We start from the raw sequence: 12031 nt of genomic DNA on the forward strand, positions 1-12031 counted from the left end.
GAGCATCTTCCTCCTCTAACACCAGATTATAGAGCATATTCCTCCTCTAACACCAGATTATAGAGCATCTTCCTCCTCTAACACCAGATTATAGAGCATCTTCCTCCTCTAACACAAGATTATAGAGCATCTTCCCCCTCTAACACCAGACTATAGAGCATCTTCCTCCTCTAACACCAGATTATACAGCACCACACTGGAATACACTGCAAATGATCATCAACACTGGAATGAAACACTTCAGACATTTAATCCAGATTAAATAATCCAACAAACAGTTGAGGCCAAGTGATTTTTGAAAAGGTGTTTATATTTTTCTGCAGAAATTTTTAACTCGTACATCCCGACACGTTGTCCCTGCCTCTAATCTGAACTTGAACCAGAACCAGGAGAGTTAATCTGGAGAGAGAGAGAGAGAGAGAGAAAGAGAGAGAGAGAGAGAGAGAGAGAGAGCGAGTGTCTCAGAGCAGGAGGTGAAGAGCGCCCCCTGCTGCCCGCCTCTGGTGATGAAGCAGCAGCGGAGCCGAGGTCAGGGGGGGGTCCGGCCCGGGGGGGGCAGGGTCAGTTGTACATGGTCAGGTGGAGCCACTGGAACCAATCAGAGGGCAGGAAGTCGCAGACCAATTAATCTCAGCGACGCAGCGGATTAATTACCATTAATCAGGATTGAATATCAATGTCTTTCATTTATTTTAACAGCGTCTGTACTGGTTTTTTTTAAACACCTTCAACCGTTCATGTTAACGTCTGAGAGGAGAGGTTATTTACTGCTGAGTCAGCAGAATCTCAGATTAGTGTGTGTGTGTGTGTACCTGTCTGTAGCTGACGGTGATGGTTCCCATCCCCACCATGTCGAACGCCTGGAACTTCCCTGTAAAAGAGGAGATGAAGGTTCCAGGTCAGTGGAGACGAAGCAGGACGACTCCGAGGTGGACGACTCTGCAGTCGTGGTCATGTGACATCGTCTGGTTGTGACATCATGTGATGTGGTCGCGGTCATGTGACGTGGACGTGGTCATGTGACAGCATGTGACGTGGTCGTGGTCCTGTGACATCACGTGATGTGGTTGTGGTCATGTGACGTGGTCGTGGTCATGTGACAGCATGTGACGTGGTCTGGGTCATGTGATGTGGTCATGTGACATCATGTGACGTGGTCATGTGACGTGGTCATGTGACATCATGTGACGTGGTCGTGGTCATGTGACAGCATGTGACATGGTTGTGGTCATGTGACGTGGACGTGGTCATGTGGCGTGGACGTGGTCATGTGACAGCATGTGACGTGGTCTGGGTCATGTGATGTGGTCATGTGACATCATGTGACGTGGTCATGTGACAGCATGTGACGTGGTCGTGTTCCTGTGACATCATGTGACGTGGTTGTGGTCATGTGACGTGGTCGGGGTGATGTGACATCATGTGACGTGGACGTGGTCATGTGACAGCATGTGACGTGGTCGTGGTCCTGTGACATCATGTGACGTGGACGTGGTCATGTGACGTGGTCGTGGTCATGTGACATCATGTGACGTGGACGTGGTCATGTGACAGCATGTGACGTGGTCGTGGTCCTGTGACATCATGTGACGTGGTTGTGGTCATGTGACGTGGACGTGGTCATGTGACAGCATGTGACGTGGTCTGGATCATGTGATGTGGTCATGTGACATCATGTGACGTGGTCATGTGACAGCATGTGACGTGGTCGTGTTCCTGTGACATCATGTGACGTGGTTGTGGTCATGTGACGTGGTCGTGGTCATGTGACATCATGTGACGTGGACGTGGTCATGTGACAGCATGTGACGTGGTCGTGGTCCTGTGACATCATGTGACGTGGACGTGGTCATGTGACAGCATGTGACGTGGTCGTGGTCCTGTGACATCATGTGACGTGGTTGTGGTCATGTGACGTGGACGTGGTCATGTGACAGCATGTGACGTGGTCGTGGTCCTGTGACATCATGTGATGTGGTCGTGGTCATGTGACGTGGTCGTGGTCCTGTGACATCATGTGACGTGGACGTGGTCATGTGACGTGGTCGTGGTCATGTGACATCATGTGACGTGGACGTGGTCATGTGACAGCATGTGACGTGGTCGTGGTCCTGTGACATCATGTGACGTGGTTGTGGTCATGTGACGTGGACGTGGTCATGTGACAGCATGTGACGTGGTCGTGGTCCTGTGACATCATGTGATGTGGTCGTGGTCATGTGACGTGGTCGTGGTCATGTGACAGCATGTGACGTGGTCGTGGTCCTGTGACATCATGTGATGTGGTCGTGGTCATGTGACGTGGTCGTGGTCATGTGACAGCATGTGACGTGGTCTGGGTCATGTGATGTGGTCATGTGACATCATGTGACGTGGTCATGTGATGTGGTCGTGGTCATGTGACGTGGTCATGTGACATCATGTGACGTGGTCGTGGTCATGTGACAGCATGTGACATGGTTGTGGTCATGTGACAGCATGTGACGTGGACGTGGTCATGTGACATCATGTGACGTGGACGTGGTCATGTGACAGCATGTGACGTGGTCGTGTTCCTGTGACATCATGTGACGTGGTTGTGGTCATGTGACGTGGTCGTGTTCCTGTGACATCATGTGACGTGGTCGTGGTCCTGTGACATCATGTGACGTGGTTGTGGTCATGTGACGTGGACGTGGTCATGTGACAGCATGTGACGTGGTCGTGGTCCTGTGACATCATGTGATGTGGTCGTGGTCATGTGACGTGGACGTGGTCATGTGACAGCATGTGACGTGGTCGTGGTCCTGTGACATCACGTGATGTGGTTGTGGTCATGTGACGTGGTCGTGGTCATGTGACAGCATGTGACGTGGTCTGGGTCATGTGATGTGGTCATGTGACATCATGTGACGTGGTCATGTGACGTGGTCATGTGACATCATGTGACGTGGTCGTGGTCATGTGACAGCATGTGACATGGTTGTGGTCATGTGACGTGGACGTGGTCATGTGGCGTGGACGTGGTCATGTGACAGCATGTGACGTGGTCTGGGTCATGTGATGTGGTCATGTGACATCATGTGACGTGGTCATGTGACAGCATGTGACGTGGTCGTGTTCCTGTGACATCATGTGACGTGGTTGTGGTCATGTGACGTGGTCGGGGTCATGTGACATCATGTGACGTGGACGTGGTCATGTGACAGCATGTGACGTGGTCGTGGTCCTGTGACATCATGTGATGTGGTCGTGGTCATGTGACGTGGTCATGTGACATCATGTGACGTGGTCGTGGTCATGTGACATCATGTGACGTGGACGTGGTCATGTGACAGCATGTGACGTGGTCGTGGTCCTGTGACATCATGTGACGTGGTTGTGGTCATGTGACGTGGACGTGGTCATGTGACAGCATGTGACGTGGTCTGGATCATGTGATGTGGTCATGTGACATCATGTGACGTGGTCATGTGACAGCATGTGACGTGGTCGTGTTCCTGTGACATCATGTGACGTGGTTGTGGTCATGTGACGTGGTCGTGGTCATGTGACATCATGTGACGTGGACGTGGTCATGTGACAGCATGTGACGTGGTCGTGGTCCTGTGACATCATGTGACGTGGACGTGGTCATGTGACGTGGTCGTGGTCATGTGACATCATGTGACGTGGACGTGGTCATGTGACAGCATGTGACGTGGTCGTGGTCCTGTGACATCATGTGACGTGGTTGTGGTCATGTGACGTGGACGTGGTCATGTGACAGCATGTGACGTGGTCGTGGTCCTGTGACATCATGTGATGTGGTCGTGGTCATGTGACGTGGTCGTGGTCCTGTGACATCATGTGACGTGGACGTGGTCATGTGACGTGGTCGTGGTCATGTGACATCATGTGACGTGGACGTGGTCATGTGACAGCATGTGACGTGGTCGTGGTCCTGTGACATCATGTGACGTGGTTGTGGTCATGTGACGTGGACGTGGTCATGTGACAGCATGTGACGTGGTCGTGGTCCTGTGACATCATGTGATGTGGTCGTCGTCATGTGAAGTGGTCGTGGTCATGTGACAGCATGTGACGTGGTCGTGGTCCTGTGACATCATGTGATGTGGTCGTGGTCATGTGACGTGGTCTGGGTCATGTGATGTGGTCATGTGACATCATGTGACGTGGTCATGTGATGTGGTCGTGGTCATGTGACGTGGTCATGTGACATCATGTGACGTGGTCGTGGTCATGTGACAGCATGTGACATGGTTGTGGTCATGTGACAGCATGTGACGTGGACGTGGTCATGTGACATCATGTGACGTGGACGTGGTCATGTGACAGCATGTGACGTGGTCGTGTTCCTGTGACATCATGTGACGTGGTTGTGGTCATGTGACGTGGTCGTGTTCCTGTGACATCATGTGACGTGGTCGTGGTCCTGTGACATCATGTGACGTGGTTGTGGTCATGTGACGTGGACGTGGTCATGTGACAGCATGTGACGTGGTCGTGGTCCTGTGACATCATGTGGTGTGGTCGTGGTCATGTGACGTGGACGTGGTCATGTGACAGCATGTGACGTGGTCGTGGTCCTGTGACATCACGTGATGTGGTTGTGGTCATGTGACGTGGTCGTGGTCATGTGACAGCATGTGACGTGGTCTGGGTCATGTGATGTGGTCATGTGACATCATGTGACGTGGTCATGTGACGTGGTCATGTGACATCATGTGACGTGGTCGTGGTCATGTGACAGCATGTGACATGGTTGTGGTCATGTGACGTGGACGTGGTCATGTGGCGTGGACGTGGTCATGTGACAGCATGTGACGTGGTCTGGGTCATGTGATGTGGTCATGTGACATCATGTGACGTGGTCATGTGACAGCATGTGACGTGGTCGTGTTCCTGTGACATCATGTGACGTGGTTGTGGTCATGTGACGTGGTCGGGGTCATGTGACATCATGTGACGTGGACGTGGTCATGTGACAGCATGTGACGTGGTCGTGGTCCTGTGACATCATGTGACGTGGACGTGGTCATGTGACGTGGTCGTGGTCATGTGACGTGGTCGTGGTCATGTGACATCATGTGACGTGGTTGTGGTCATGTGACGTGGTCGTGGTCATGTGACATCATGTGACGTGGTTGTGGTCATGTGATGTGGTCGTGGTCATGTGACAGCATGTGACGTGGTCGTGGTCCTGTGACATCATGTGACGTGGTTGTGGTCATGTGACGTGGACGTGGTCATGTGACAGCATGTGACGTGGTTGTGGTCCTGTGACATCATGTGATGTGGTCGTGGTCATGTGACGTGGTCGTGGTCATGTGACAGCATGTGACGTGGTCTGGGTCATGTGATGTGGCCATGTGACATCATGTGACGTGGTCATGTGATGTGGTCATGTGACATCATGTGACGTGGTCGTGGTCATGTGACAGCATGTGACATGGTTGTGGTCATGTGACGTGGACGTGGTCATGTGGCGTGGACGTGGTCATGTGACAGCATGTGACGTGGTCTGGGTCATGTGATGTGGTCATGTGACATCATGTGACGTGGTCATGTGACAGCATGTGACGTGGTCGTGTTCCTGTGACATCATGTGACGTGGTTGTGGTCATGTGACGTGGTCGTGGTCATGTGACATCATGTGACGTGGACGTGGTCATGTGACAGCATGTGACGTGGTCGTGGTCCTGTGACATCATGTGACGTGGACGTGGTCATGTGACGTGGACGTGGTCATGTGACAGCATGTGACGTGGTCGTGGTCCTGTGACATCATGTGACGTGGTTGTGGTCATGTGACGTGGACGTGGTCATGTGACAGCATGTGACGTGGTCGTGGTCCTGTGACATCATGTGATGTAGTCGTGGTCATGTGACGTGGTCGTGGTCCTGTGACATCATGTGACGTGGACGTGGTCATGTGACGTGGTCGTGGTCATGTGACATCATGTGACGTGGACGTGGTCATGTGACAGCATGTGACGTGGTCGTGGTCCTGTGACATCATGTGACGTGGTTGTGGTCATGTGACGTGGACGTGGTCATGTGACAGCATGTGACGTGGTCGTGGTCCTGTGACATCATGTGATGTGGTCGTGGTCATGTGACGTGGTCGTGGTCATGTGACAGCATGTGACGTGGTCGTGGTCCTGTGACATCATGTGATGTGGTCATGGTCATGTGACGTGGTCGTGGTCATGTGACAGCATGTGACGTGGTCTGGGTCATGTGATGTGGTCATGTGACATCATGTGACGTGGTCATGTGATGTGGTCGTGGTCATGTGACGTGGTCATGTGACATCATGTGACGTGGTCGTGGTCATGTGACAGCATGTGACATGGTTGTGGTCATGTGACAGCATGTGACGTGGACGTGGTCATGTGACATCATGTGACGTGGACGTGGTCATGTGACAGCATGTGACGTGGTCGTGTTCCTGTGACATCATGTGACGTGGTTGTGGTCATGTGACGTGGTCGTGTTCCTGTGACATCATGTGACGTGGTCGTGGTCCTGTGACATCATGTGACGTGGTTGTGGTCATGTGACGTGGACGTGGTCATGTGACAGCATGTGACGTGGTCGTGGTCCTGTGACATCATGTGATGTGGTCGTGGTCATGTGACGTGGACGTGGTCATGTGACAGCATGTGACGTGGTCGTGGTCCTGTGACATCACGTGATGTGGTTGTGGTCATGTGACGTGGTCGTGGTCATGTGACAGCATGTGACGTGGTCTGGGTCATGTGATGTGGTCATGTGACATCATGTGACGTGGTCATGTGACGTGGTCATGTGACATCATGTGACGTGGTCGTGGTCATGTGACAGCATGTGACATGGTTGTGGTCATGTGACGTGGACGTGGTCATGTGGCGTGGACGTGGTCATGTGACAGCATGTGACGTGGTCTGGGTCATGTGATGTGGTCATGTGACATCATGTGACGTGGTCATGTGACAGCATGTGACGTGGTCGTGTTCCTGTGACATCATGTGACGTGGTTGTGGTCATGTGACGTGGTCGGGGTGATGTGACATCATGTGACGTGGACGTGGTCATGTGACAGCATGTGACGTGGTCGTGGTCCTGTGACATCATGTGACGTGGACGTGGTCATGTGACGTGGTCGTGGTCATGTGACATCATGTGACGTGGACGTGGTCATGTGACAGCATGTGACGTGGTCGTGGTCCTGTGACATCATGTGACGTGGTTGTGGTCATGTGACGTGGACGTGGTCATGTGACAGCATGTGACGTGGTCTGGATCATGTGATGTGGTCATGTGACATCATGTGATGTGGTCATGTGACAGCATGTGACGTGGTCGTGTTCCTGTGACATCATGTGACGTGGTTGTGGTCATGTGACGTGGTCGTGGTCATGTGACATCATGTGACGTGGACGTGGTCATGTGACAGCATGTGACGTGGTCGTGGTCCTGTGACATCATGTGACGTGGACGTGGTCATGTGACGTGGTCGTGGTCATGTGACATCATGTGACGTGGACGTGGTCATGTGACAGCATGTGACGTGGTCGTGGTCCTGTGACATCATGTGACGTGGTTGTGGTCATGTGACGTGGACGTGGTCATGTGACAGCATGTGACGTGGTCGTGGTCCTGTGACATCATGTGATGTGGTCGTGGTCATGTGACGTGGTCGTGGTCCTGTGACATCATGTGACGTGGACGTGGTCATGTGACGTGGTCGTGGTCATGTGACATCATGTGACGTGGACGTGGTCATGTGACAGCATGTGACGTGGTCGTGGTCCTGTGACATCATGTGACGTGGTTGTGGTCATGTGACGTGGACGTGGTCATGTGACAGCATGTGACGTGGTCGTGGTCCTGTGACATCATGTGATGTGGTCGTGGTCATGTGACGTGGTCGTGGTCATGTGACAGCATGTGACGTGGTCGTGGTCCTGTGACATCATGTGATGTGGTCGTGGTCATGTGACGTGGTCGTGGTCATGTGACAGCATGTGACGTGGTCTGGGTCATGTGATGTGGTCATGTGACATCATGTGACGTGGTCATGTGATGTGGTCGTGGTCATGTGACGTGGTCATGTGACATCATGTGACGTGGTCGTGGTCATGTGACAGCATGTGACATGGTTGTGGTCATGTGACAGCATGTGACGTGGACGTGGTCATGTGACATCATGTGACGTGGACGTGGTCATGTGACAGCATGTGACGTGGTCGTGTTCCTGTGACATCATGTGACGTGGTTGTGGTCATGTGACGTGGTCGTGTTCCTGTGACATCATGTGACGTGGTCGTGGTCCTGTGACATCATGTGACGTGGTTGTGGTCATGTGACGTGGACGTGGTCATGTGACAGCATGTGACGTGGTCGTGGTCCTGTGACATCATGTGATGTGGTCGTGGTCATGTGACGTGGACGTGGTCATGTGACAGCATGTGACGTGGTCGTGGTCCTGTGACATCACGTGATGTGGTTGTGGTCATGTGACGTGGTCGTGGTCATGTGACAGCATGTGACGTGGTCTGGGTCATGTGATGTGGTCATGTGACATCATGTGACGTGGTCATGTGACGTGGTCATGTGACATCATGTGACGTGGTCGTGGTCATGTGACAGCATGTGACATGGTCTGGGTCATGTGATGTGGTCATGTGACATCATGTGACGTGGTCATGTGACAGCATGTGACGTGGTCGTGTTCCTGTGACATCATGTGACGTGGTTGTGGTCATGTGACGTGGTCGGGGTCATGTGACATCATGTGACGTGGACGTGGTCATGTGACAGCATGTGACGTGGTCGTGGTCCTGTGACATCATGTGACGTGGACGTGGTCATGTGACGTGGTCGTGGTCATGTGACATCATGTGACGTGGACGTGGTCATGTGACAGCATGTGACGTGGTTGTGGTCATGTGACGTGGACGTGGTCATGTGACAGCATGTGACGTGGTCGTGGTCCTGTGACATCATGTGACGTGGTTGTGGTCATGTGACGTGGACGTGGTCATGTGACAGCATGTGACGTGGTTGTGGTCCTGTGACATCATGTGATGTGGTCGTGGTCATGTGACGTGGTCGTGGTCATGTGACAGCATGTGACGTGGTCTGGGTCATGTGATGTGGCCATGTGACATCATGTGACGTGGTCATGTGATGTGGTCGTGGTCATGTGACGTGGTCATGTGACATCATGTGACGTGGCCGTGGTCATGTGACAGCATGTGACATGGTTGTGGTCATGTGACGTGGTCTGGGTCATATGACGTGGACGTGGTCATGTGACAGCATGTGGCGTGGTCTGGGTCATGTGACGTGGACGTGGTCATGTGACAGCATGTGACGTGGACGTGGTCATGTGACATCATGTGACGTGGTCTGGGTCATGTGACAGCATGTGACGTGGTTGTGGTCCTGTGACATCATGTGATGTGGTCGTGGTCATGTGACGTGGTCGTGGTCATGTGACAGCATGTGACGTGGTCTGGGTCATGTGATGTGGCCATGTGACATCATGTGACGTGGTCATGTGATGTGGTCGTGGTCATGTGACGTGGTCATGTGACATCATGTGACGTGGCCGTGGTCATGTGACAGCATGTGACATGGTTGTGGTCATGTGACGTGGTCTGGGTCATATGACGTGGACGTGGTCATGTGACAGCATGTGACGTGGTCTGGGTCATATGACGTGGACGTGGTCATGTGACAGCATGTGACGTGGTCTGGGTCATGTGACGTGGACGTGGTCATGTGACATCATGTGACGTGGACGTGGTCATGTGACGTGGTCATGTGACATCATGTGACGTGGTGTGACATCATGTGACGTGGTGTGACGTGGCGTGGCGTGGCGTGGCGTGGTGTGCGGCAGCGCCACGTACGCATCATGCTCTTCAGCTTCATCATGAGGAAGAGGAAGCCAGGGTAGCTGAGCCTCATGTCCTCCTCCATGTACCTCAGACCCACCAGCTGCATCACCAGCTCCTCCACCGTGACGCCTGCACACAACACAACCCCCGCTGAGCACTGCTGGGCTCCCCCTGCTGGCCCCCGGGGGCACTGCAGTGTGTGTGTGTGGGAGACCTGCTGCCTTGAGAGCCGGCGCCACCTCCTGGTACTCCAGATGCTGAGTCTTGTTCTTGTCAAACACCAAGAAAATGTCCTGAACAGAGAGACAAGTCACACACACACACACACACACACACACACACACACACACACACACACACACACACACACACACACACACACACACACACACAATGCGATTCATCTCAATGAATTACAGAAACGTGTGCACAAAAAAAACATAGAGCGTGACGGTAGAACTGATGGACGTTGGACGGCGGCTGGACCGTCTCACCGTCCACCTCCGGATTTTGTCCCACAACATCTGGAACTCCAGCCAGTTGAGCTGAGCGATGCCTTGACTCTGGAGACGGGGACACGTCAAGGAAACGTCCAGGAAACGTCCAGGAGGTTTGAACCTGAAGCCAACGTGAACGACTCTGAACCACACTCACCTGGAGAGTAATCTCCTGGAGAGTACTCACCTGGAGAGTAATCTCCTGGAGAGTACTGACCTGGAGAGTACTCACCTGGAGAGTACTCTAGAGTAATCTACAGGTGAGTAATCTACAGGAGAGTAATCTATAGGTGAGTAATCTACAGGAGAGTAATCTAGAGTAATCTACAGGTGAGAAATCTACAGGTGAGTAATCTACAGGAGAGTAATCTATAGGTGAGTAATCTACAGGAGAGTAATCTATAGGTGAGTAATCTACAGGAGAGTAATCTAGAGTACTCTACAGGTGAGAAATCTACAGGTGAGTAATCTACAGGTGAGTAATCTACAGGAGAGTAATCTATAGGTGAGTAATCTACAGGAGAGTAATCTAGAGTACTCTACAGGTGAGAAATCTACAGGTGAGTAATCTACAGGAGAGTAATCTAGAGTACTCTACAGGTGAGAAATCTAGAGTAATCTACAGGTGAGAAATCTACAGGTGAGTAATCTACAGGAGAGTAATCTATAGGTGAGTAATCTACAGGAGAGTAATCTACAGGTGAGTAATCTACAGGAGAGTAATCTAGAGTAATCTACAGGTGAGTAATCCACAGGAGAGTAATCTAGAGTAATCTACAGGTGAGTAATCCACAGGAGAGTAATCTACAGGTGAGTAATCTAGAGTAATCTACAGGTGAGAAATCTACAGGTGAGTAATCTACAGGAGAGTAATCTATAGGTGAGTAATCTACAGGAGAGTAATCTAGAGTAATCTACAGGTGAGTAATCCACAGGAGAGTAATCTACAGGTGAGTAATCTACAGGTGAGTAATCTAGAGTAATCTACATGTGAGTATTCTACAGGAGAGTAATCTCGAGTAATCTACAGGTGAGTAATCTAGAGTAATCTGCAGGTGAGTAATCTAGAGTAATCTACATGTGAGTATTCTACAGGAGAGTAATCTCGAGTAATTTACAGGTGAGTAATCTAGAGTAATCTGCAGGTGAGTAATCTAGAGTAATCTACAGGTGAGTAATCTAGAGTAATCTACTTGTGAGTAATCTACAGGAAAGTAATCTAGTGTAATCTACAGGAGAGTAATCTAGAGTAGTCTACAGGAGAGTAATCTACAGGTGAGTAATCTACATGTGAGTGATCTAGAGTAATCTACAGGTGAGTAATCTACATGTGAGTAATCTAGAGTAAACTACAGGTGAGTAATCTAGAGTAATCTACTTGTGAGTAATCTACAGGCGAGTAATCTAGTGTAATCTACAGGAGAGTAATCTACAGGTGAGTAATCTAGAGTTGTCTACAGGAGAGTAATCTACAGGTGAGTAATCTAGAGTAATCTACAGGTGAGCAATCTAGAGTAATCTACTTGTGAGTAATGTACAGGTGAGTAATCTACTTGTGAATAATCTACAGGTGAGTAATCTAGAGTAATGTACAGGTGAGTAATCTAGAGTAATCTACTTGTGAGTAATCTACAGGTGAGTAATCTACAGGTGAGTAATCTA

At 51.2% G+C, this 12031-nt stretch overlaps 1 protein-coding gene across 1 annotated transcript in view; it reads right to left on the reverse strand.

Annotated features, from left to right (window-relative positions):
• Nucleotides 1-321: 321 nt before the first annotated feature.
• Nucleotides 322-12031, reverse strand: part of LOC308144137 (calpain-9) — a 44106-nt gene continuing 32396 nt past the window's right edge. Inside the window, exons 16-20 of the mRNA XM_080521234.1 lie at nt 10367-10435; nt 10087-10165; nt 9885-10001; nt 813-871; nt 322-588 (exon numbers count right to left, since the gene is read on the reverse strand). Coding sequence (XP_080377360.1) covers nt 562-588; nt 813-871; nt 9885-10001; nt 10087-10165; nt 10367-10435 — 351 coding nt within the window. The 3' untranslated portion in view covers nt 322-561. The remainder of the gene's footprint in view (nt 589-812; nt 872-9884; nt 10002-10086; nt 10166-10366; nt 10436-12031) is intronic.

This window comes from Blennius ocellaris (assembly GCF_963422515.1).
Source record: "Blennius ocellaris genome assembly, contig: SCAFFOLD_63, whole genome shotgun sequence".
NCBI lineage: Eukaryota > Metazoa > Chordata > Actinopteri > Blenniiformes > Blenniidae > Blennius > Blennius ocellaris.